Below are 27,224 nucleotides of genomic sequence, written 5' to 3' on the forward strand. Positions count from 1 at the left end.
ACACAATGTTACATTAGTTTCAGGTGTCCAACTTAGTGATTTGATTCAAGTTTAGTATTTAAATTTTGTTGTTTTTGTACAGCAAAAAAGAGGCACTGGTGGGATTTTGTGGACGTTTGCAGAAATTCCCCAACTGACTAGTGAACACACACTAGTTCTACCTTAGGCATTGACTAGTGAACACACACTAGTTCTACCTTAGTTTGAAATGTTCCTGGAATTTACTTGGTTTATAATTTGGTGATTCATAAAGAGAATTATTGAGCAATTTTTAAATTAATTATCACTACTTAATGATTATTATAAGATGCTTTATTAATGTAGAGGGTCAGGATATGTGAAATAATACGTTTTGTGTTCAATTCATTTATAACACAGGGTTATGGATTGGAAATACTCTTATTCTACTTCCTTGGATTATTTCTTCTACAGTTTTTTTTCATTCTTGGTTGTCCTCTACCTTGTGTTACTAAGTTATATTGTATAACAGAGCCAGCTGTCTGGAAGTAAGCTGTGGAAATTTTAATAAGCTGTAGATTTTTAGTTCTGGAAGGATCATTAATGATAATCTCCCTCAAGATTCAGATTTTGTTAGATAGGATAGTATAACTTCTGGAGATTTTGATTCCTTAGGTCTGAGATGGTTCCTGGGAATCTGTTTTTGTGAGTGGAGCTTCAGGTGATTCTTAGAGATCAGGCAGGTTTGGAAAATACTGGTGTGGTAGTTAAGAGCAGGGCTTTGGAATCAGATGGATCCGGGTTCTAGTCACATTTCACTTAATTGCCAGCTGTGTGTTTTGGGGCACATAAATCACCTCCTTAAGTTTTAGTTTCCTCTATTAACAGTACTTACTTCATAAAATTATTGAGAGGATTAAATGAAATAACATATATAAAGAGCAGGGCCCATAAAAAATATGCAACAAACATTATCTATATTAAGTATGTTCTATTTAACAATAATCAGACAAATATTTGAACATTTATGTCCAATGATGAAGAAGACTCATTCTTTGCCCTTAGGAAATTTACCAATTTGTAGTGAGGTGAAGATGAGATTTTACAGTAAAGGCAATAAGTTATATCATTAAGGGGTGCCTGGCTGGCTCAGTTGGTAGAGCATGCGACTCTTGATGTTGGGGTGCAGAGTTCGAGCCCATGTCTGGTGTAAAGTTTAAAACAAAGTTGTGTCATCAAGTAAGTTAAGAGCCATCCTTTTGAAGAAAAGAAATTACATAGATAGACTGTGCTAGATTAGGTTGTAGGGTGATGGAGTGGGATGGAGTAGTGTGGAAACTAGGAACAATAAAGACCCAGAGGCAGGAAATGATAAAGCCTCATAAAACAGTGAACAGTCCCATTGGTCTCTTTCATATGGCAAACTTGGAGTAGTGTCAGGAGATAAGGATAGAAAGATAGGTGGCTTTTGGGGGCACTTGGGTGGCTCAATCAGGTAAGTGTCTACATTTAGCTCAGGTCATGATCTCAGGGTCCTGGGACAGAGCCCTAGTCGGGATCCCTGCCCTGTGGGAGCCTGCTTCTCTCTCTCCCTCTCTCTCTGAAATAAATAAATAAAATCTTAAAAAAATAAAAAAAGATAGGTGGGTTTTTGAGAGAATATTTAAGGAGCTTTTTTTTCCACTGAAGATTTTGAATAGGAGAATGATAGTAAGAATGTAGTGTACTTTAATCATCCACAAAATGTACTTTAGATTAACCTGATAATAATGTGAGGGTAAGAATTGATTTGGGGGAAAGTTAGGAGTTTGCTTCAATAGTAATAGTGATTCAATAGTAATTAAGGGTTAATAACAATGGGAATCTACATCTCAAAACGAAATGCAAATGCTTAAAATACCTCTGAAAGATGCTGTGTATAATTCCTATAGTCCAGGTAAATAAAGAAAAAAATGTCCATATTTAAAGATTTTTCATATGGTCCATATAAAGTTGTCCATATATATATATATTTAAAGGCGGGTCCCTTGTCTCAGTAGCTCTCAGCTTTGAGAGCCAAGAGGAGGGGGGAAGGAACAGAAGAGGACCCACGAGAGAGGGGCGGGGAGCAGCCCTGAAGCTCGAGGGGGCGTGTGCAGGGGCGGGGAAGCGGACGGAGGTGCGCGGCGGCTCCGGGATATCGCGAGAGTTGGGCGGGCCGAGCAATCGCAGCAGTCAATTCCCCCACCCTCCCGGGAGGAGCCGCCGGCTCTGGGCTCTCCAAATTCTGAGCTCTCATCATGGCGGCGGCGGCGGCCGCGGCGGCCGTCGGGGGGCCGCAGGCGCCCCAACCCGAGCTGCCCGCGCCTGGGCTGGCCCTGGACAAGGCGGCCACTGCGGCGCACCTGAAGGCGGCCCTCAGCCGGCCGGACAACAGGGCAGGTGCTGAGGAGCTACAGGCGCTGCTGGAGCGGGTGCTGAGCGCCGAGCGGCCGCTGACCGCGGCTGCGGACGGCGAGGAGGCGGCGGTAGCCGGCGGCGGGGGCGGTCCGGGGGCGGCCGAGGAGGAGGCCCTGGAGTGGTGTAAGTGCCTTCTGGCGGGCGGCGGAGGCTACGACGAGTTCTGCGCGGCGGTGCGGGCCTACGACCCCGCGGCGCTCTGCGGCCTGGTCTGGACAGCCAACTTCGTGGCCTACCGCTGCCGGACGTGCGGCATCTCCCCCTGCATGTCGCTGTGCGCGGAGTGCTTCCACCAGGGCGACCACACCGGACACGACTTCAATATGTTCCGCAGCCAGGCTGGGGGTGCCTGTGACTGCGGGGACAGCAACGTGATGCGGGAGAGTGGGTGAGTGGAGCCCTCCTGCGGGGCGGGGGGCACCGCGGGGGGCCCAAGTCAGGTCTGGGGAGGCCTGGGGCGGGGGGAAGGCTGGGAGCCGACCCTGAGCTGTCAAGGGAAAGGAGTGGGGGAGGGTGCAGCCACATGGGGATGGAGGTGACTGAGCTGTCAGCGGTGGAAAGGGAATGGGGAAAGCGGAGAGCGTGTTTACCGAACGAGGCTGTGAATTTTCGGGGAAGCCAGGGCAAGTGAGTGGTAGCGACAGGAGAGCCAGTGCGTGGGGTAGGAGGGGAAGGAGGAGGAAAGGATTACTTGGAGAATCTGGTGTCGAGTTGTCAATTGTGTACTTATTGGGAAAAGCTTTAAAGCTGCCTGGTTCTTGGGAAGAAACTGATGATATGGTTTGGATTGGCTGGGAGGGGGATGGTATTGGGGCTAATTGGGTCGCAGGATGATAAGAGTCGGGGAGGTGGTCTTGCAGCTGCAGGGGAGAACAGCTTGGGTAGAAGGACTTCTGAACTGTCAGTGTGTCTGTCAGTATCGGGGAAGGAGCTCTAGGGCTTATGAGGATTGAGGGAGGGGGAAGGGGAGGGGCCTGCATGAAAAGTGACTGTTGAGCTGTCAGTGGAGTATTTGGTGTGCCGGAATGACATCTAGAATTGGGCTACTGAACAGTCGGTTATAGAACACCCTACATACCAGAAGAACAAACAAAACACTGAGCGAATTAGGAATCAAGTATTAGGTCTTCAGTTAAAAGGGCACTTTATTCGCTAATATGTGAACCTCTATCTAAAAGGAGACAGTCAACAAATGCTTTTTCTTTTTTTTTTTAAGATTTTACTTACTTATTTGACAGAGAGATAGCAAGAGCAAGAACACAAGCAGGGGGAGTGGGAGAGGGAGAAGCAGGCTTCCCGCCGAACATGACCTGAGCCGAAGGCAGACGCTTAACGACTGAGCCACACAGGCGCCCAACAAATGCTTTTTCCGATAGGAGCAGTGTACCAGGGTGTTGGGACTTAGGATAAAAGGCAATTCAGAGATTGCAGTGAGTTAAGGAGTTGGTACATGTAGCGTCTTGGCTTGGGACATGTTATCAATGTCTGGAGAAGTCCTGGGGGAAAAAAAAAACTTGGTGAAAGAGAGGACATTTTGGCTAGCCAGTAGTTGAAAGAATGTTAGCAAATCCAGTTATTCAAGTTCTGAAATTTTCCGGTCTTATAATTAATGATAGAGCATACTTCTTTTAGAAAGGGTCACTATTTTCTTCTTTGGAGTACTTGTAGGTTACTGTTACTACAGAATGTTTGTATCTACCAGGTGCAAGCAAGGCTCCTAGGATATTAAAAATGAACAAGACATTGACCAACCTCCTAAGGGGCTTACACTAGAGTAGAAAATGATAAATCCTTTAAATAGTGGGAGTTAGAGGAGGCTTCTGTGCAGAGGGAGTATGAAAAAGGCTTCAGAAAGGAGGTATTTTGAGCTTGTAATTACTATCACTACTACTACTAACAAAAACAGCGGTAGTAGTAATTGCAGCCAGTGTTTGAGAAGCAAAGTGTATTCCTTACACTTAAAAAATACTTTAAAAAATTAATATTTCAGTAGGTAAAATATTCATGTAGCTAAAAAAGCGCAAGAGAAAAAATAAAAAGATGCACAGTTTGAAGTTTCCCTCCCATCCTGCCTTTCATCTGCCGAGTTCCTTCTCACCATTACTATTTTCTCTTAGTGCAAAAACAAACAAGGATGAATATGTATTTTGATTATTCAGTTTCTTTTCATGCAAAAGGTAACATAACATCTTGCATTTTTCACTTACCAAGCACTTACCAAGAGGTCTTTCCATGTCAGTAAATCAGTGTACTCACCCTACTCTAAGAAAAACCCAAAAACACTGCTGTATAGTGTTCATGTCATGAATTTGCCACTCTTTTTTAATTTATTTTTTTATTTTTTGTTTTGGCTTTTTAAGAAAGAGTGCGCATGAGCCGGGGAAGGGGCAGACACAGAGAGAGAGAGAGAGAGAGAGAGAGAATGTTAAGCAGGCTCCATACCCAGCACAGAGCCCATTGTGGGGCTCTAGCTCATGACCCTGAGATCATGACCTAAGCTGAAATCAAGAGTTAGACGTTTAACCGACTGAGCCACCCAGGTGCCCCGCCACTCTTTATTTATTGTCATTTTTGATATTTGACATTTGGGTTTCCAGTATGAAATAAAAAACCTTGTATACCTGTGTTTTTTTTTTTTTTTTTAAGATTTTATTTATTTATTTGAGAGAGGGTGAGCAAGAGAGAGCACGAGGAGGGGCAGGGACAGAGGGAGAGGGAGAAGCAGACTCCCTGCTGAGCAGGGATTCCCAACGTGGGGCTACATCCCAGGACCTGAGCTGAAGGCAGATGCTTAACAACTGAGCCACCCAGATGCCCCTATACCTGTCTTTTCACACCTGTGCAAAAATATCAGTGAGATAAATTCTCAACGGTGGGATTTACAAATTGCCCTTCATAAGGCTGAGTACTAAGCAAAGTATCAGACTTCTTGTGTTCCAACAGCCTCATTAAAAGAGTGTTATTAACACTTTGGATTTTTATCCAACTGTGTGGTAAACAGTGGTCAAATATTAACTGCTTTACATTAGGTAACTCATTTAATCTTCAACAAACCTGAGATTGTTACTGTCATTATTCCCATGATACAGAAGAGGAAAGTGGGGCACAGTTTTAAAAAATTTGCTCAGGGTTATACAGGTAGTAAGCTACTGCCAGCCTGCTGGCTCCAGAGAGCGACAGCTCAACATTTCTCTCTACTGCCTCTACAAATAGCATTCCTATTGGGTACTTCTGTTCAATACTGTGTTTTTTTATGCTGTTCTTTTTTATTATTATTTTTTAAGATTTTTATTTATTTGTCAGAGAGAGAGCGAGCACAAAGCAGGGGGAGTGGCAGGCAGAGGGAGAAGCAGACTCCCCACTGAGCAGGGAGCCCGATGCGGGTCTCAGTCCCAGGACCCTGAGATCATGACCTGAGCTGAAGACAGATGCTTAACGACTGAGCCACCCAGGTGTCCCTAATATGCTGTTCTTATTTGGGCCTTTGTTTCTTTTTCTTTTTTTTTAAAGATTTTATTTATTTATTTATTTGATAGAGACAGCGAGAGAGGGAACACAAGCAGGGGGAGTGGGAGAGGGAGAAGCAGGCTTCCCGCTGAGCAAGGAACCCAATGAGGGACTCGATCCCAGGACCCTGGGATCATGATGTAAGCTGAAGGCAGACACTTAACGACTGAGCCACTCAGGCACCCCTTTTCTTTTTCTTTTTAAAAACTTAAAAAAAAATTTTTTTAAAGAGGGGTTTAAAAATGGGAATTGGAACAATCCTTTATTGGTATTTAGACATTTTCACTTCTTAGATGAGGTTAGCATTTGGGACCCCTAAAGAAGGGGAAAGTAGGAAATAATATTGATTTTTTTCCTGAATTTTGGAACACAGTCATAATAATCAGGTTGGTCTGAATGAGTTGTAAGTCTGATCTCAATTGTGATGCTTCTGTGTAGGAGTGGAAATATCTCAAGTTTTCTCTGAAGGTACTCCTGCAGGGCATATCCTCATCTTACAGCATTTGCCTTTACTGACATCTGGTAGATTTTTATTTTTTCCCCTAGTCTGGCAGCCCTCTGTGAGTTGATACATACTGATAAATAATTATTATTGCCTATCTGAAATGCAGGGCTATTGCCTGTATGTGCCAGCAGTTACCATGTCCAATTTCATAAAGGGCAAGAGTAAACAATAAATGTATTGTGGCCGTGTGAAAATTCTGACATTTTTACAACTCTTTGGGTTGGATAGAATAATTCTGGGCTACGCACCTAATCTACTGCCTGGAGAAACATAGGTGATGTTAGCCAATAGTGCAGGTTAAAAGGCTGCCTCTGGAACCTTTTCAGAACTGGAAATCATCAACAAATTATAGCAGTGTTCCTGGTGGGCAAAGCTGGACTACCCTGGCATGGACAGAATATATTTAACTTTTGTCAGTTTTTGATATTTCTTAAAATCCTTTTAGGTTGCTAAAAATTGAAGGCATGTTGTTTTTGGGGTTGTTATTGTAACTGCAATAGAAATTTTTAAATACCATTTTCCAGTAAATTTTTAAGGAAGGATTCTGTTTTCTCTGTATCTGCTTTCTTAGAAAACCTGCTATGCCTTAATCCTTTTCCCAAGTGTCTGTTGTAGGTAATGTGTGATTGGAGACGGGGAAGAATGTTGGATCCACCACTGTTAATTTTTACTATTTTACTAATTACTATTAGTAATTAGTAAATTACTATTTTCAAATTTATAGTTATAAAAATATAGGGAGAGGATTCAGTTATTTTTGTGGTGGTATTGATATGGTGTGGAAATATAACAGGTATACAAACCAAAGGAAGAAAACAACTGAAAATTTATTTGTGGGGGTGCCTGAGTGGCTCAGTTGGTTAAATGTCTGCCTTGGGGTCTGGTCATGATCCTGGAGTCCCAGGATTGAGTCCTACATCGGGCTCCCTGCTCAGCAGGAAGTCTGCTTCTCCCTCTGGCCCTACCCCATCTTGTGCTCTCTCTCTCTCAAATAAATAAATAAAATCTTAAAAAAAAAATTCATTTGTGGGATGAAATCACAAAGGCTATGGAAACTAGATATTATTAATAATTAGTAACAGCATAATTTTGCCACTAATGAATAAATGTAATCATTGTCAAAAATGGTTGATGGATGGATAAATTAAAAAGTAATGAAAAATCTAAAATAATGTCTGATTGGTTTGGGGTTCTGATGGTGCTAACCAGAAGTTGGAATTTTAAACATTTAGTTCTCAAATTTTGGTGCGGAGGATGACCATTTTCATGTTCTATCCTATATTTATAGAGTTTTTTTTGCCTCCTTGCTTGTTCTTCCTCATAGATTCTAAGCTCTTTAAAAAATAGGAACCTTATCTTGCTATTAATCAGAGGCCAGCCTAGTCTCTTGCACTTAGTAGGTGCTTAGTAAATTGGATGAATTAAATTGGATAAAATAGTGGCTGTATACTTGGGCTGCCTCTGGAACCTTTTCAGAACTGGAAATCATCAACAAATTATAGCAGTGTTCCTGGTGGGCAAAGCTGGACTACCCTGGCATGGACAGAATATATTTAACTTTGATTACATTGGTTTAGTTATTCATTGATTGATTATTAAATTGATTATTTATTGATTATTAAACCCATAGCATCTTTTTTGAGAGTGCTTTAGGGATAATTTCTTTTTTTTTTTTTTTAAGATTTTATTTATTTGTCTGACAGAGAGAGACACAGTGGGAGAGGGAACACAAGCAGGGGGAGTGGGAGAGGGAGAAGCAGGCTTCCCGCAGAGCAGGGAGCCCGATGTGGGGCTCTATCCCAGGACCCTAGGATCACGACCTGAGCTGAAGGCAGATGCTTAATGACTGAGCCACCCAGGTGCCCTGATAATTTCTTTTTTAATTTCAAAAGTAATACATATTGGTTACAACATAAAAATATGTGGAGGGGCACCTGCATGGCTTAGTCAGTTTAGCATCTGCCTTTGGTTTGGATCATGATCCCTCTGCATAGCTCATGCTTTCTCTCTCTCAGATAAATAAATAAAATCTTAAAAAAAAAAATAAGTGTAGAGGGGAGGGGCGTGGGAGGATGGGTTAGCCTGGTGGTGGGTATTGAGGAGGGCACATTCTGCATGGAGCACTGGGTGTTATGCACAAACAATGAATCATGGAACACTTCATCTAAAACTAATGATGTAATGTATGGGGATTAACATAAGAGTAAAAAAAAAAAAAAATAAGTGAGGGGCGCCTGGGTGGCTCAGTAGTTGGGCGTCTGCCTTCAGCTCAGGTCATGATCCCAGGGTCCTGGGATCGAGTTCCGCGTCGGGCTCCTTGCTCGGCGGGGAGCCTGCTTCTCCCTCTGCTGCTCCCTACCACTCTGCCTACTTGTGATTCCTCTCTCTCTCTCTCTCTCTCTGTCAAATAAATAAATAAAATCTTTAAAAAAAAAAGTGGATAAAGTAAAAAGTAAGGGTTCCTCTTTCCTCTAGCCCATTCCTCTCAGTGATACATTTCCTTTATTTTAAGCTTAGGTATACATTTAAAAGATGTTAATTATCATTTACTCTGCAATTGTAGCTCTTTTGTTGTGGGAAATTTTTAGATTTGTTTGGTCTGTGGCAGTGCCAGAAATGGAAGCAGTGAATGTCTGGTTAAATAGTGTATACTCTTCTGTACCTGGCTTTTTCCCCCTTAACATAATTATTGGACCCTGTCTCTTATTAGTGTACATAGAACCATTTCATTTTTTTTACAGTTAAATTGTATTTCATTGCACTTTTATATTTTTTTCCTGTAATTTATGCTGTCATTTCCCTGCTGATAGACATTTAAATTGTTTCCAGTCTTGGACTATTATAAACATTGTTGCAGTCAGTATGCTTGTATACTCTTCTTTGTGTATATGTGTGAGCACACGGGTCAGGATAAATTTCTAGAAGTTATTATCTTGGTTAAAGTAAATGTACATTTTAAACTTTGATAGAGCCCTCCAAAGACATGAATTTATACTCTACCAACAATGAATGAAAGAGCATGTTTCCCCACATCTTGGCCAATATATATGGTATTATCAGTTTTTTAATCTTTGTTAATCTGTTAAGTGAGAAGTGATATATTGTTTCATTGCCCTTTCTTTCCAAACTGGAGTATTTTGAAGCAAATCTCAGCTGTCTTATAATTTAATTTATAAATATTTGAGTATGTACCCCAGTAAAGAGATGTGAACTCTTAAAAATAAAACATAACCCAAATGTCCACTGACAGATGAATGGGTAAGCAAAATGTGGTATATACATAAGATGGAATGTTACTCAGCCTTTAAAAGGAATGGAGTTCAGACACATGCTGCAGTAGGGATGATCCTTGAAGGCATTATGCAAAGTGAAATAAGCTAGATACAAAGGACAAATATTGTATGATTCTGTTTTTATGATGTACCTGCAGTAGTTTAATTTTATTTTATTTTTTATTTTTATTTTTTTTAAAGATTATTTATTTATTTATTCATGAGAGATAGAGAGAGAGAGAGGCAGAGGCAGAGGGAGAAGCAGGCTCCCCGCGGAGTGGGGAGCCCGATGTGGGACTCGATCCCAGGACCCTGGGATCATGACCTGAGCTGAAGGCAGATGCTTAACCGACTGAGCCACCCAGGTGTCCCTATGATGTACCTGCAGTAGTTTAATTTTAGAGACAGAAGTTAGAATGATAGTTGCCAGGGGCTGGAGGGAGAGGAGGGTGGGGAGTTATTGTGTAATGGGTACAGAGTTTCAATTTGGGAAGATGAAAAAGTTTTTGAGATGGATTGTGGTGTTGGCTGCCCAACGGTGTGAATGTTCTTAATATTACTGAACTGTACACTTAAAAAAAGGTTAAAACAGTAAGTTTTACATTATGTATATTTTATCACAATTAAAAACAACCACAGTACCATTTACTACACCTAAAATATTCACAATTATTCTTAAAGTCTTCAAATATCCAGTGAATGTTCAGATTTTCCCAGTTCTTTCATGAATGATTTCTTAGGGTTTACTTAGAATTAGGATTCAAACAAGGCCCTCATATTGTGTTTGGTTGTTATATCTCTTAGGACTCTTTTATGTTATACCCCCTTCAGCACCCTCCTCCTTTTTTTTTTTGTCTCTGTAATTTACTAGTTGAAGGAACCCGCATTCTGGGTATTACTGATTGCATCTCTGAGATGTGATGTTTAACTTGTTCCTCTGCCCATTATTTCCTGTAAACCAGTGGTTGGGGTATAGAGTCTTGATCAAATTTTAGATTCTATTTTTTTGTTTTGTTTAGCAAGGAAACTTCATAGTGGTTTTATACTTCCTGTTGGATCATATCAAGAGCTACAGAATGTTTCCTTGTCTCTCCTTTAGTTAATGCTAGGATTAATCAATGGACTCAGATTTGTCAGTATGATTCATTTATTATAAAGTTCCCTATCTTGTTAAAGATTTAGTAGCTATTGATTATTATTGTCCAGATCCATATTTTTATTAGGGTTTGCAAAATGATGATATTCTAATTGTAGTATCCTTCATATTCTAGTGAGAGTTCTTTCTAGACTACTCTTAAAGTTTCAAGGATCACCTAAACTCACATGTGGCCTCTCCCTGCACTGCCAACCTTATAATCTCCATTGCAGTGGGATCCTCCATTATTTCTTTAACCAGTATATATATTCCTGTCCTTGAAGTTTCATGCTGTGTTCATGTTGTATCTTCTGCAAAGTCTGGTGGCAAGTTTTACTTTCACTGTCATGCTCATCTGTAGGGGCAACACTCCTGTAACATAAGTACACCGTGAAACCATATTGCAGGATTTGATTCTGAATTACAACATTTTTTGTCATCTCTAGGTTATATCTCTACAAATAAAAACTTTCAATAAAGATTTGATGATAAAGACCTGTGCCATATCTACCTCTTTTATTTATATCCTCTCACACATATTTAGAGTTTTAGTAAATTGGTTAATTGTATCATATTTTGTGTTTACTGATTTTGTAGGGAGGGTGTTAGAACTAATCTCTTAAATTATTTATGTATATATCCATGTATTTACATGGATTACTTGTGAAATTTTCTTCCCTATGAATCTGAAATTTTCTCTACTGCAATATCCATCTGACTCAGGTCACGAATTCAAGCAAGGGAACACAACATTTCTCATGATTCAAGAGCTTGGAGGAAAGAGTTGAAGAAATTTTTTGTTCACTTTTCTGTGTTCATTTTACCTTTTTTTCTCATTGCTAGTTTACCAGAAATAGTATAGACAAATTCTTAGTGTAGAAGAGTCTACTTGAGCTGGAAGGGTAATCTCTAGTCATCTTCATTGTAATAAAGTTTAACTACAGCACAGCAATTTGGAAGTCTTATTAGATTGTAATTATTTTTTCTAATCATTTTTATGTTATATAAAACCCATTAAAACTATTTTCAACTATGAAACATTTTCAATATATAGAAAGGTACAAATGTAATACAAAAATAGCTTTGTACTCACCACTGAGATTAATAGATGTTAACCTTTTGCCCTATTTGCTATAGAGCTTTTTTTGACCAAAGAACTAAGGGTCATCTTCTCCCTTCCTTTCTCTTTCCCTCCCCAGGGGTTACCATTACCCTGAAATTCCTGTGTGAAAATCCATGCATGTTTTGTACTTTTGCTACATTCAAACAATATATGATTGTTTTAATGTTAAAATTGCACATAAGTTATATGAATCTTTTTGAAGCTTGCCTTTTTCACTTACCAAGTTACTAATATGGACTAGTTCATTCATTTCTTTTTTTTTTTTTTTTTTTTTTAAAGATTTTTTTTTTTTATTTGAGAGAGAGAGAATGAGAGAGAGCACATGAGAGTGGGGAGGGTCAGAGGGAGAAGCAGACTCCCCGCTGAGCAGGGAGCCCGATGCGGGACTTGATCCAGGGACTCCAGGATCATGACCTGAGCCGAAGGCAGTTGCTTAACCAACTGAGCCACCCAGGCGCCCTAGTTCATTCATTTCTAACTGCTACTAAGTATTCTGTGGTATGATTAAACCATGGCTTGGCGATCTATTTCTTTGCTAAGGGACAATTAGATGCTTTACATTTTTTCATTGTTTCCACAGGGCTGCAGTGAACATTTTTGCATGTACCAATTTATATTTCCACCAGCAGTAAACGGGAGTCCTCTTTTCTTTACATCTTTGCCAACACTTGTTATCTCTTGTTTTTTGGATAAAAGCTGTACTAACAGAAATTAGGTGACCTACCTCATTGTGGTTTTGATTTACATTTCCTATGATTATTGATGTTGAGCACCTTTTCATGTACATGTTGGCCATTTGTATGTTGTCTTTGGAAAAATGTCTATACTATTCCTTTGCCCATTTTTTATTTTAATTTTTTTTAAGATTTTATTTATTTGACAGAGACAGTGAGAGAGGGAACACAAGCAAGAGGAGTGTGAGAGGGAGAAGCAGGCTTCCTGCTGAGCAGGGAGCCCAACATGAGCTGAAAGCAGACGCTTAACGACTGAGCCGCCAAGGAGCCCCTGTATGTCTGTTTTTATGCCAGTGCCATACCATTTTGATTACTATAGCTTTGAAATACAGTTTGAAATTAGAAAGTGTGATGTCTCCAGCTTTGTTCTTCTTTCTCTAGGTTGCTTAGGCTTTATAGGGTCTTTTGTGATTTCATATGAACTTTGGGCTTTTTTTCTATTTCCTTAAAAAATGCTATTGGAATTTTGGTAGGGATTGCATTGATTCTATAAGTTGGTTTTTCTAGTATAGACATTTTAACAATATTAATTCTTCCTGTCCATGAACATGGGATATCTTTCCTTCCATTTATTTGTTTCTTCTTCAGTTTCTTTCATCACTATTTTATAGTTTTCAGTGCACAGATCTTTCACCTCCTTGGTTAAATTTATTCTTATATATTTTATTGTTTTGGATACTATTGTAAATGGCATTTCTTTCCTTATTTTTCTTTCATATAGTTCATTGTTAGTATATAAAAATGAAGTTGACTTTTGTATGTTGATTTGTGTCCTGTGACTAGTAATATTCTAATAGTTTTTAGGGTTTTCTGTATATAATATGTCATCTGTAAACAGAGATAATTTCACTTCTTTCTTTCTGATTTGGATGCCTTTTATTTCTTTTTCTTGCCTAGTTGTTGCAATTAGGACTTCCAGTGCTATGTTGAGTAGAAGTGATGATAATAGGCACCTATATCTTGTTCCTGATTTTAAAGAAAAGTTTTCAGTTTTTCACCATTTAATATGATGTTGGCTGTGGACTTGTCATATATAACTTTTATTATGTTGAAATATATTTCCTCTGTACTCAGTTTGTTGAGTTTTTATCATGAAACAGATGTTGACTTTTGTGCTTTGCTTTTCCTGCATCTGTTGAGATTATCATATGATCTTTAGCCTTCATTCTGTGAATGTGGTGTTAACACTGATTTGCATATGTTGAACCATCTTTATATCCCAGGGATAAATCCCTCTTGATTATGGTGTAGGATTTGATCTTTTCAGGTGTTGTTGAGTTCAGTTTGTTAGCATTTTGAGAATTTTTGCATCAATATGCATCAGGGATATTGGCCTGTAATTTTCCTTTCTTTTAGTGTCCTTATCTGGTTTTGGTATCAGAGTAATGTTAGCCTTGCAAAATGAATTTGAGAGTATTTATTCCTCTTCAATGTTTTGGAAGAGTTTGAGAAGGATTGGCATTAATTCTTCTTTAAATGTTTGGTAGAATTTACCAGTGAAGCCATCTGGTCCTGGGCTTTTTTGGCTGGGAGATATTTGATTACTGATTCAGTCTCCTTTGTTGTTATTGGCCTGTTCAGATTTTCGTTTTTTTCATTGACTTAGTCGTCGGTGATGGTTTGTTTCTAGGAGTTTATCCATTTCTTCTAGGTTGTCCAATTTGTTCGTGTATAATTGTTCATAGTAGCCTCTTATGATCCTTTGTATTTCTGTGGTACCAGTACCAGTTGTAATTTCTCCTCTTTCATTTATAATTTTATTAATTTGAGTCATTTTTCTTTTTTTCATGATTAGTCTAGCTAAAGATTGGTCAGTTTTGTTTATCTTTTCAAAAAACCAAGTCTAAGTTTTGTTTGTTCTTTTCTACTTTTCATTCTTCATTTCTTTCTGCTCTATTCTATTTTCTTTCTTCTGCTAGCTTTGGACTGAGTTCCTTCCTTCCTTCCTTCCTCCCTCCCTCCCTCCCTCCCTCCCTCCCTTTTGTAATCTTTCTTTTTCCTTAATGTAGGCATTTATAGCTATAAATTTTCCAATTGGAACTGCTTTTTTAGCATCTTGTAGGTTTTGGTTTGTTGTGTTTCCATTTTAATTTGTTTCAAGATATTTTTTTGATTTTCCTTTCTTCTTTGACCTATTGTTTGTTCAGGAGTGTATTGTCTATTTCCCCATATTTGTGAGAATCCCAGTTTCTCTCCTGATTTTGATTTCTTGTTTTATAGTTTTCATTGTGGTCAGAAAAGGTGTAATTTCAGTCTGCTTGAATTTGTTAAGATTTGTTTTGTGGCTTAACATATCTTTCTGGGAGAATGTTCTGTCTTGAGATGGATGTGTATTCTGCTGCTGTTGGATGGAACGTTCTGTATGTGTCTGTTACTGGTTGATCTATCCATTGTTAAGAGTAGAGTATCACAGTCCCTTATTATTGTATTGCTGTTTATTATTATTTTTTTCAGTTGTGTTACTGCTTCTTTTACATATTTAGGTGCTCTGATGTTTAGATACATAAATATTTACAATTGTTATATCTTCTTGATGAGTTGATCCCTTATCATTATGTAATAACCTTTTTTTTTTTCTCTTGTGACCATTTTGGACTTAAAGTCTATTTTATCTGATGTAATGGCAGCCACTTTTGCTCTCTCTTAACTACCATTTACTTGGGGTATCTTTTGCATCCCTTTCAGCTTATGTGTGCCCCATTAAGCTAACCTGAGTTCCTTGTAGGCAGCATGTCGTTGGATTTTTAAAATCCATCCAGCTTCTCTAGGACTTCTGATTGGAGAATTTAATCCATTTACATTTAGTATTTGTTGATAGGTAAGGACTTTGTTGCTATTTTGTTAATTGCTTTTTGACTCTTATAGTTCCATTTTTCTCTCTTCCTTTGTGATTTGATGAGTTTTTGTGATGCCATGCTTTGATTTGTTTCTCTTAACTTTTTTATATACCTACCACAGGTTCTTCTGTTGTGGTTACCACGAGACTGACATAAAATATCTTAGAACAACCTTTTTAAAGTTGGTAACAACCTAAAACTCTGTAGTTCTACATTTCTCCCTCTCACATTTAGATTATTGATACTACATTTTATATCTTTTTAATTATTGTAGTTATAGTTATTTTTGGTATGTTCATTTTTTAACTTTTATACAAGAGTTGAAAGTGATTTGCATACTACCTTTGCAGTATTAGAGAATCTTACTTTGTATATTGCTGGTGAGTTTTATACATTCCTATATTTTCTTTATACATTCCTGTATTTCCTTTATTAGAGAATCTTACTTTGTATATTTATCTTTGCTGGTGAGTTTTATACATTCCTATATTTTCACATTATTAATTAGCATCCTTTCATTTCAGCTTTAAGAATTCTCTTTAGCATTTCTTTTAAGTCTTATGTAGGGGTGGTGAATTTTCTCAGCTTTTTCTTATTTGGGAAAGTCTTTATTTCTCTTTCCTTTCCTTTTTTTTTAAAAGATTATTTGAGAGCAAGAGAGAGAGAGGGAGTGCATGAGCAGGGGGTAGGGGCAGAGGGAGAAGCAGACTCCCTGATGAACTGGGAACTTGATCCCAGGACCCTGGCCTCATGACCTGAGTTGGATGCAGACGCTTAACTGACTGAGCCGCCCAGGTGCCCCCTCCTTCATTTCTGAAGGGCAGTTTTGCTGGGGATAGTATTCTCAGTTGGCAGTTTTTTCTTTCAATATTTTGACTATATCATCCTACTCTCTCCTGGCTTGCAAGATTTCTGCCGAGAAATTTTTTTATAGACTTAATGGGGGTTCGCTTGTATGGTGAGTTGTTTTCTCTTGCTGCTTTCAAATTTTTCTTTGTCTTTGACTTTTGATAACTTAATTAAAATGTGTCTCAGTGTAGCCCTTTTTGGGCTCAACCTGTTTAGGGACTCTAGGGCTTCCTGAGTCTTAATGTCCATTTATTTCCCCAAATTTGGGATGTTTTCAGCCATTATTTCTTTAAATAGACTTTTGGTCTTCTATTTTCTCCTTTTGTGATTCCCATAATGTGTATGTTGTTTGTGTGGTATCTTAGGAGTCCTGTACCTTTCTTCACTCTTTATCATTCTTTTCTTCTTTTGCTTCTCTGACTGGATGGTTTCAAATGACCTGTCTTTGTGTTCATGGATTCTTTCTTCTTGGTGAAGTCTGCTGTTGAAGAGTTCTATTGAATTTTTCAGTTAAGTTATTTTCTTCAGGACAAGAATTTGTTTTTAAAATGATTTTTATTTCTTCTTGAACTTACTTTATTCACGTATTTTCCTCCTATTTTTGCTTGTCTATCTGGGTTTTCTTGTAGTTCATAGAACTTATTTAAGAGGATTATTCTGAATTCTTTGTCATTTAGTTCAGCTCTGTTTCTTCATGGTCAGTTATTGGAACTTTATTGATTTCCTTGGGTAGTGTCAGGTATACCTGATTCTTCTTGATCCTTCTCTTCTTGCATTGGTATCTGTGCATTTGAAGAAGTGGTCTCCTCTTCCAGTATTTACAGGTTCACTTTGGAAGGGAAAGATTTTCTTCAGTCAGCCCAGCCTGGGATTCTGGATGGGTCATCTGATACTGTCCACTGGCAGGCAGCATTTCCTTTCTGGGTGTTTGGTTGGGTGGGGCCGCTGCCTGTGCTCTGAAGTTGAGAGGGGTCCACTGGCTGGGTTCTACTGTCAAATGAGTCTACATTTAGGTGGGGCTGCTGACTGGGTTCTGTGATCAGGCGGGGCCATTGCCTGGGCTCCATAATCTCCTCTGGTTGGGTAGAGTCACAGGCTGTACGCCCTGGCTGAGTGATGTAGCTAGTTGAACTCTGTGATCGGGTGGGGCCACAGGTTAGGTCCTTAATCAACTGTGATTGGGTGGGTCCCTAGACTGTGCTTCCTGGCCAAGTGCCAGTCTTTGCTTCCTGCTTGGTAAGATTTTTTTGAATTAGCTCTGATTTTGACTTTCTCCTTGATTGTTCAAGCTATTGAATACTATGGGAGTTACAATATTTTATTATTCCTAGGCTACATCTTACAGCTTATCTCTTTCACTTGGACACCATAAGAAAATTCTTTCTTTGTGCCTTGAGAAAATATTCTTATAGGTATCATGAAAAAGAGTTCTAGATTAGAAATTAGGCAGTCCTGACTCCAATCCCTTGAATTACTGGATTATATGGGTGTGCATTTATACTTTTGATACATTTTTACAAATTGTCCTCATATTTGGTATGTTAATTTACACGTTCTTTCAGTACAATGAGAATATCCATTGCTTTAGTACCTTGCCAAGATAGTATATCATAACTTTTGGTCTTTGCAAATATGATAGGTACAAAAACATTGTCACAGTATAGTTTTATTTATTCTTTGTTCATGCATTGTTTACAGGTGTGTTACTTAATTTTCAAATTTTAAGGATTTTTAAACATATGCCTCTTATTGATTTCCAGTTTGATTCCTTTGTGGTCCGTGAACATAGTTTTTGTAATTTCAATTTAAAATGCTTCAGTACCGTAAAGTTGATAAGATCCATATTCATTATGGATCCATAAGATCTGTATCATTCTTTGATATTTTCTGCTTGTCAGTATTGAAAAGCCATCAGTAGGTCTGAACTAATTTCAGTGCTGGCCATAAGGCTGGTTCCATTGTGTGTAGGCAGTTGTGTCCTACTGAGGGAGTATATGGTCAGCTTGCTATCATTACATAATACCACAGACTGGGCAACTTAAACAACAGAAATTTATTTTTCATGGTTCTGGAGGCTGGAAGTCCAAGATCTAGGTGCTGGCAGGTTTTGTTTCTCCTGAGGCTTCTCCCCTTGGCCTGTAGGTGACTGCCTTCTCCCTGTATTTTCACATGGTCTTTCCTCTGAGTACCCGTGTATCCCTCATATCTCTTTTCCTTCTTATAAGGATACCACTTGTATTGGATTAGGGCCCCACCCTATGACCTCACTTAACCTTACTTACTTCCTCAAAGGTCCTATCTCCAACTATGGTCACACTGGGGGTTAGGGCTTTAGAAATTTTTTTTTTAAAGATTTATTTTTTTTAGAGAGAGAGAGAGAGTGTGTGTGTACAGAGTGGGGGGAAGGGTAGAGGGGAGAGAGAATCTCAGGCAGACTCCCTGCTGAGTACAGAGCCTGACATGGGGCTCGATCTCACAACCCTGAGATCATGACCTGAGCCGAAACTGAGTCGGATGCTCAACTGACTGAGCCACCCAGGTGCCCCTGGGGGTTAGGGCTTCAGTGTATGAGTTTTCAAGGGCCACAGTTCAGTAAGAGAAGAGGGGATGGAGAGTGGGTATATTAACATGTATGTTGATAAACGTATACAGTGTAGATCATTTGCAAAGGTCTGTATGTTTGACTATATAATTATGTGAGTTATAACATCCCAGTGCTTTTTAAACATGGAAAAAGGACTTCACTGGGACATATTTTATGAAGAATGGAATGAGCATCCAGCTGTTTTAGGGTATAGTGTTCTATTGTCAGTTAAGTCTGGATTGTTGATAGTGTTTTCAGTAGTTATCTATCACTGTGTAACAGATCACTCTGAAACTTAGAAGCTTAAAACAACAAACATTTATTATGTCATAGTTTCTGTGGACCAGGGATTTGGAAATGGCTTACCTAGGTGGTTCTGGCATAGCATCTTATGGGGTTGTAGTAAAGATACTGGCTGGGGTTATATTTTCCTGAAGGCTTGCTGGGACTTGAAGATCAACTTCTAAGGTGGGTCACTCACATGGCTCTTGACAGGAAGATCCGTTCCTGCCATGTGGGCTTATCATAAGGTTGTTTGAAAAACTTCCTTTAATATTTCTAATAGTGCAGGTATGATGGTAACAAATTCTCAGATTTTTCTTTTTTTTTTTTTAAGGGTTAATGCATCTTAAAAAAAATTTTATTTTATTGTTATGTTAATCACCATACATTACATCATTAGTTTTTGATGTAGTGTTCCATGATTCATTGTTTGCGTATAACACCCAGTGCTCCATTCAATACTTGCCCTCTTTAATACCCATCACCAGGCTAAGCCATCCCCCCACCTTCTCCCCTCTAGGACCCTCAGTTTGTTTCTCAGAGTCCATAGTCTGTAATGGTTCCTCTCCCCCTCTGATTTACCCCCTTCATTTTTCCCTTCCTACTATCTTTTTTTTTTTTTTTTAACGTATAATGTATTATTTGTTACAGAGTTACAGGTCTGTGATTCAACAGTCTTACACAATTCACAGTGCTCACCATAGTATACCCTCCCCAATGTCTATCACCCAACCACCCCATCCCTCCCACCCCCCACCACTCCAGCAATCCTCAGTTTGTTTCCTGAGATAAAGAATTCCTCATATCTTTGAGATCATATGATACATGTCTTTCTCTGACTTATTTTGCTTAGCATAATACCCTCTAGTTACATCCACGTCGTTGCAAATGGCAAGATTTCATTTTTTTTTGATGGCTGCATAATATTCCATTGTATATATAAACACAACATCTTCTTTATCCATTCATTTGTTGATGGACATCTTGGCTGTTTGATAGTTTGGCTATTGTGGACATTGCTGCTATAAACATTGGGATGCATGTACCCCTTTGGATCACTACATTTGTATCTTTGGGGTAAATACCCAGTAGTGCAATTGCTGGGTCTAATGGTAGCTCTATTTTCAACTTTTTGAGGAACCTCCATACTGTTTTCCAGAGTGGCTGCACCAGCTGGCATTCCCACCAACAGTGTAGGTTTCTTTCTCCACATCCTCGCCAACATCTGTCATTTCCTGACTTGTTAATTTTAGCCATTCTGACTGATATGAGGTGGTATCTCATTGAGGTTTTGATTTGGATTTCCCTGATGCCGAGCGATGTTGAGCACTTTTTCATGTGTGTGTTGGCCATGTGGATGTTTTCTCCCCATGTCTTGATTGGATTATTTGTTCTTCAGGTGTTGAGTTTGATAAGTTCTTTTTTTTTTTTTTTTAAAGATTTTATTTATTTATTTGACAGAGAGAGAGACAGCGAGAGCAGGAACACAAGCAGGGGGAGTAGAAGAGGGAGAAGCAGGCTTCCCGCTGAGCAGGGAGCCCGATGTGGGACTTAATCCCAGGACCCTGGGATCATGACCTGAGCCAAAGGCAGACGCTTAACGACTGAGCCACCCAGGCGCCCGAGTTTGATAAGTTCTTTATAGGTTTTGGATACTAGCCCTTTATCTGATATGTCATTTGTAAATATCTTCTCCCATTCTGTCCAGTGTCTTTTGGTTTTGTTGACTGTTTCCTTTGCTGTGCAAAAGCTTTTTATCTTGATGAAGTCCCAAAGGTTCATTTTTTTTTTTTAGGTTGCCTCTTTGTTTTATTGATTGTTTCTTTTGCTGTGCAGAAGCTTTTTTTTTTTTATGTTATGTTAATCACCATACATTACATCATTAGTTTTTGATGTAGTGTTCCATGATTCATTATTTGCATATAACACCCAGTGCTCCATGCAGAACGTGCCCTCTTTAATACCCATCACCAGGCTAACCCATCCTCCCACCCCCTTCCCCTCTAGAACCCTCAGTTTGTTTTTCAGAGTCCATCGTCTCTCATGGTTCATCTCCCCCTCTGATTTCCCCCCCTTCATTCTTCCCTTCTTGCTGTCTTTTTTTCTTCTTCTTTTTTTTTTAACATATAATCTATTATTTGTTTTAGAGGTACAGATCTGTGATTCAACAGTTTTACACAATTCATAGCGCTCACCATAGCACATACCCTCCCCAATGTCCATCACCCAGCCGCCCAATCCCTCCCACCCCCCACCACTCCAGCAATCCTCAGTTTGTTTCCTGAGATTAAGAATTCCTCATATCAGTGAGGTCATATGATACATGTCTTTCTCTGTTTGACTTATTTCGCTCAGCATAACACCCTGCAGTTCCATCCACGTCATTGGAAATGGCAAGATTTCATTCCTTTTGATGGCTGCATAATACTCCATTGCATATATATACCACATCTTCTTTATCCGTTCATCTGTCGGTGGACATCTTGGCTCTTTCCACAGCTTGCTATTGTGGACGTTGCTGCTATAAACATTGGGGTACACGAACCCCTTTGGATCCCTACATTTGTATCTTTGGGGTAAATACCCAGTAGTGCAATTGCTGGGTCGTATGGTAGCTCTATTTTCAACTTTTTGAGGAACCTCCATATTGTTTTCCAGAGTGGCTGCACCAGCTGGCATTCCCACCAAGAGTGTAGGAGGGTTCCGCTTTCTCCGCATCCCCGCCAACATCTGTCATTTCCTGACTTGTTAATTTTAGCCATTCTGACTGGTGTGAGGTGATATCTCATTGAGGTTTTGATTTGGATTTCCCTGATGCCGAGCGATGTTGAGCACTTTTTCATGTGTCTGTTGGCCATTTGGATGTCTTCTTTGGAGAAATGTCTGTTCATGTCTTCTGCCCATTTCTTGATTGGATCATTTGTTCTTTGAGTGTTGAGTTTAAGAAGTCCTTTATAGATTTTGAATACTAGCCCTTTATCTGATATGTCATTTGCAAATACCTTCTCCCATTCTGTTTGTTGTCTTTTGGTTTTGTTGACTGTTTCTTTTGCTGTGCAAAAGCTTTTTTATCTTGATGAAGTCCCAATAGTTCATTTTTGCCCTTGCTTCCCTTGCCTTTGGTGATGTTTCTAGGAAGAAGTTGTTGCAGCTAAGGTTGAAGAGGTTGCTGCCTGTGTTCTCCTTTAGGATTTTGATGGACTCCTGTCTCACATTGAGGTCTTTCAACCATTTGGAGTCTATTTTTGTGTGTGGTGTAAGGAAATGGTCCATTTTCATTCTTCTGCATGTGGCTGTCCAATTTTCCCAACACCATTTGTTGAAGAGACTGTCTCTTTTCCACTGGACATTCTTTCCTGCTTTGTCGAAGATTAGTTGACAGCAGAGTTGAGGGTCCATTTTTGGGCTCTCTGTTCTATTCCATTGATCTATGTGTCTGTTTTTGTGCCAGTACCATACTGTCTTGATGATTACAGCTTTGTAATAGAGCTTGAAGTCTGGAATTGTGATGCTGCCAGCTTTGTTTTTCTTTTTCAACATTCCTCTGGCTATTCGGGGTCTTTTCTGGTTCCATACACATTTTAGGATTACTTGTTCCATTTCTTTGAAAAAAGTGGATGGTATTTTGATGGGGATTGCATTGAATGTGTAGATTGCTCTAGGTAGCATTGACATCTTCACAATACATGTTCTTCCAGTCCATGAGCATGGAACATTTTTCCATTTGTTTGTGTCTTCCTCAGTTTCTTTCTTGAGTATTTTATAGTTTTCTGAGTACAGATCCTTTGCCTCTTTGGTTAGATTTATTGCTATGTATCTTATGGTTTTGGGTGCAATTGTAAATGGGATCAACTCCTTAATTTCTCTTCTCTCTTGTTCTTGGTGTATAAGAATGCCACTGATTTCTGTGCATTGATTTTATATCCTGCCACTTTACTGAATTCCTGTATGAGTTCTAGCAGTTTTGGGGTGGAGTCTTTGGGGTTTTCCACATGAAGTATCATATCATCTGCAAAGAGTGAGAGTTTGACAACTTCTTTGCCGATTTGGATGCCTTTGATTTCTTTTTGTTGTCTGATTGCTGTGGCCAGGACTTCTAATACTATGTTGAATAGCAGTGGTGATAGTGGACATCCCTGCCGTGTTCCTGACCTTAGGGGGAAAGCTCTGAGTTTTTCCCCATTGAGAATGATATTCGCTGTGGGTTTTTCATTGATGGCTTTTATGATATTGAGGTATGTACCCTCTATCCCTATACTCTGAAGAGTTTTGATCAAGAAAGGATGCTGTACTTTGTCAAATGCTTTTTCTGCATCTATTGAGAGGATCATATATGGTTCTTGTTCTTTCTTTTATTAATGTATTGTATCACGTTGATTGATTTGCGGATGTTGAACCAACCTTGCAGCCCAGGGATAAATCCCACTTGGTCGTGGTGAATAATCCTTTTACTGTACTGTTGGATCCTATTGGCTAGTATTTTGGTGAGAATTTTTGCATCCATGCTCATCAAGGATATTGGTCTGTAATTCTCCTTTTTGATGGGGTCTTTGGTTTGGGGATCAAGGTAATGGTGGCGTCATAAAACAAGTTTGGAAGTTTTCCTTCCATTTCTATTTTTTGGAACAGTTTCAGAAGGATAGGTATTAATTCTTCTTGCAATGTTTGGTAGAATTCCCCTGGGAAGCCATCTGGCCCTGGGCTTTTGTTTGTTGGGAGATTTTTGATGACTGCTTCAATTTCCTTAGTGGTTATAGGTCTGTTCAGGTTTTCTATTTCTTCCTGGTTCAGTTTTGGTAGTTTATACATCTCAGGAATGCATCAGTTTCTTCCAGATTATCTAATTTGCTGGCATAGAGTTGCTCATAATATGTTCTTACAGTTGTTTGTGTTTCTTTTGTGTTGGTTGTGATCTCTCCTCTTTCATTCATGATTTTGTTGATTTGGGTCATTTTTCTTTTCTTTTTGATAAGTCTGGCCAGGGGTTTATCAGTCTTGTTAATTCTTTCAAAGAACCACCTCCTAGTTTCATTTATCTGTTCTACTGTTCTTTTGGTTTCTGTTTCATTGATTTCTGCTCTGATTTTTACTATTTCTCTTCTCCTGGTGGGTTTAGGTTTTATTTGCTGTTCTTTCTCCAGCTCCTTTAGGTGTAGGGTTAGGTTGTGTATATGAGACCTTTCTTGTTTCTTGAGAAAGGCTTGTATTGCTATATACTTTCCTCTTAGGACTGCCTTTGCTGCATCCCAAAGATTTTGAACAGTTGTGTTTTCATTTTCATTTGTTTTCATGAATTTTTTTAATTCTTTAATTTCCTGGTTGACCCATTCATTCTTCAGTAGGATGCTCTTTAGCCTCCATGTATTTGAGTTCTTTCCGACTTTCCTCTTGTGATTGAGTTCTAGTTTCAAAGCATTGTGGTCTGAAAATATGCAGGGAATAATCCCAGTCTTTTGGTACCGGTTGAGACCTGATTTGTGACCTAGGATGTGGTCTATTCTGGAGAATGTTCCATGGGCATTAGAGAAGAATGTGTATTCCGTTGCTTTGGGATGGAATGTTCTGAATATATCTGTGAAGTCCATTTGGTCCAGTGTGTCATTTTTTGTTTAGATGATCTGTCCATTTCAGTGAGGGGGATGTTAAAGTCCCCTACTGTTATACTGTTGTTGATGTGTTTCTTTGCTTCTGTTATTAATTGCATTATATAATTGGCTGCTCCTATGTTAGGGGCATAGATATTGACAATTGTTAGATCTTCTTGTTGAATAGACTGTTTAAGTAGGATATAGTGTCCTTCCTCATCTCTTATTACAGTCTTTGGTTTAAAATCTAATTTGTCTGATATAAGGATTGCCACCCCAGCTTTCTTTTGGTGTCCATTAGCATGGTAAATGGTTTTCCACCCCTTCACTTTCAATCTGGAGGTGTCTTTGGGTCTAAAATGAGTCTCTTGAAGACAGCATATTGATGGGTCTTGTTTTTCTATCCAATCTGATAGCCTGTGTCTTTTGATTGGGGCGTTTAGCCCATTTACATTCAGGGTAACTATTGAAAGATATGAATGTAGTGCCATTGTATTGCCTGTAAGGTGACTGTTACTGTATATTTTCTGTGTTCCTTTCTGGTCTATGTTGCTTTTAGGCTCTCTCTTTGCTTAGAGGACCCCTTTCAATATTTCTTGTAGGGCTGTTTTTGTGTTTGCAAATTCCTTTAGTTTTTGTTTGTCCTGGAAGCTTTTTATCTGTCCTTCAATTTTCAATGACAGCCTAGCTGGATATAGTATTCTTGGCTGCATATTTTTCTCATTTAGTGCTTTGAATATATCATGCCAGTCCTTTCTGGCCTGCCAGGTCTCTGTGGATAGGTCTGTTGCCAACCGAATGTTTCTGCTATTGTAGGTTACAGACCTCTTGTCCTGAGCAGTTTTCAGGATTTCCCTTTGTGTCTGAGACTTGTAAGTTTTACTATTTGATGTCGGGGTGTTTACCTATTTTTATTGATTTTGAGGGGGGGTTCTCTTTGCCTCCTGGATTTTTATGTCTGTTTCCTTCCTCAAATTAGGGAAGTTCTCTGCTATAATTTGCTCCAATATACCTTCTGCCTCTCTCTCTCTTTCTGCTTCTTCTGGGATACCAGTTATTCTAATATTGTTTCATCTTATGGTATCACTTATCTCTCGAATTCTCCCCTCCTGACCCAGTAATTGTTTATCTTTCTTTTTCTCAACTTTTTTATTCTCTCTCATTGGTCTTCTATATCACTAATTCTCTCTTCTTCGTCATTTATCTTAGCAGTTAGAGCCTCCATTTTGATAGCACCTCGTTAATAGCCTTTTTGATTTTGACTTGGTTAGATTTTAGTTCCATTATTTCTCCAGAAAGGGTTTCTCTAGTATCTTCTATGCTTTTATCAAGCCCAGCTAGTGTCTTTAAAACCGTCATTCTGAACTCTAGTTCCAACATCTTACTAATGTCTGTATTGATTAGGTCTCTGGCAGTCGGTACTGCCTCTTGTTCTTTTTTTTTTAAATATTTTTATTTATTTATTTGAGAGAGAGAGAGATCATGAGAGGGGGGAGGGTCAGAGGGAGAAGCAGGCTCCCTGCCGAGCAAGGAGCCTGATGTGGGACTCGATCCAGGGACTCCAGGATCATGACCTGAGCCGAAGGCAGTCACTTAACCAACTGAGCCACCCAGGCGCCCCTCTTGTTCTTTTTTTTGAGGTGAGTTTTTCCATCTTGTCTTTTGTCCAGAGGAGAATAGATGAATGAGAGGAATTCTCATATTTTTCTGAAAAGTTTTCATTTATCTTCCATTTTGAAGGGTATTTTCTTTGAGTTAGAATTCTAGAGTCACAGGTTTGCTTGTTTTCTTCTAGCACTTTAAATATTTTTTGGATTGTGTTCTGATTGTGCAGTTCCTGATGAAAAGTTTGCTGTCATCAGTATCTTTGTTGCTCTGTACATAATGGATCACTTTCTTCTGGTTGCTTTGGAGATTTTCTTCTTATCCCTGTTTTCAGAAATTTGATTATGATGTGCCTTCATCTGGCTTTAAAAAAAGTTTATTCTGCTTGGGGTTTGATGAGTTCTTAGATCAGTAAATTTGGAGAAATTTCAGCCATTCTTCACATATTCTAAGTGTATGGTATGTCTTTTGTGATCTTCAGGAGTTTTTTCTAAATTTTACTAGTTAGGCATGTCATTCACATATTGTTCTGTCTCCTTCCTCCCTTTTTGGGTTTCCAGTGTAATGCAAGACAGACCTTACTTCACTTGTCCCGTACCTCACTTAAGTCCTATTCATTTTCTCAGTCTCTGTGCTTTATTTTGGATAGTTACTGTTAAATCAGTTAAATCACTGATCTTTTTTTTCTGGTGTCTGATCTACTGTTATCCCATGTGGTGTATTTTTCATTTCTCATATTGTATTTTTCATCTGTAGAATTTTGATAGGGGTCTTATTTATCTTTCATGGTATAAGGTATGAGGAGATTC

At 39.0% G+C, this 27,224-nt stretch overlaps 1 protein-coding gene across 1 annotated transcript in view; it reads left to right on the forward strand.

Annotated features, from left to right (window-relative positions):
* The first annotated feature begins 2,197 nt into the window (after positions 1 to 2,197).
* UBR3 (ubiquitin protein ligase E3 component n-recognin 3) overlaps positions 2,198 to 27,224 on the forward strand; it is a 229,045-nt gene continuing 204,018 nt past the window's right edge. Inside the window, exon 1 of the mRNA XM_044913670.1 lies at positions 2,198 to 2,785. Coding sequence (XP_044769605.1) covers positions 2,238 to 2,785 — 548 coding nt within the window. The 5' untranslated portion in view covers positions 2,198 to 2,237. The remainder of the gene's footprint in view (positions 2,786 to 27,224) is intronic.

Source organism: Neomonachus schauinslandi, chromosome 3, assembly GCF_002201575.2.
Source record: "Neomonachus schauinslandi chromosome 3, ASM220157v2, whole genome shotgun sequence".
Lineage (NCBI taxonomy): Eukaryota > Metazoa > Chordata > Mammalia > Carnivora > Phocidae > Neomonachus > Neomonachus schauinslandi.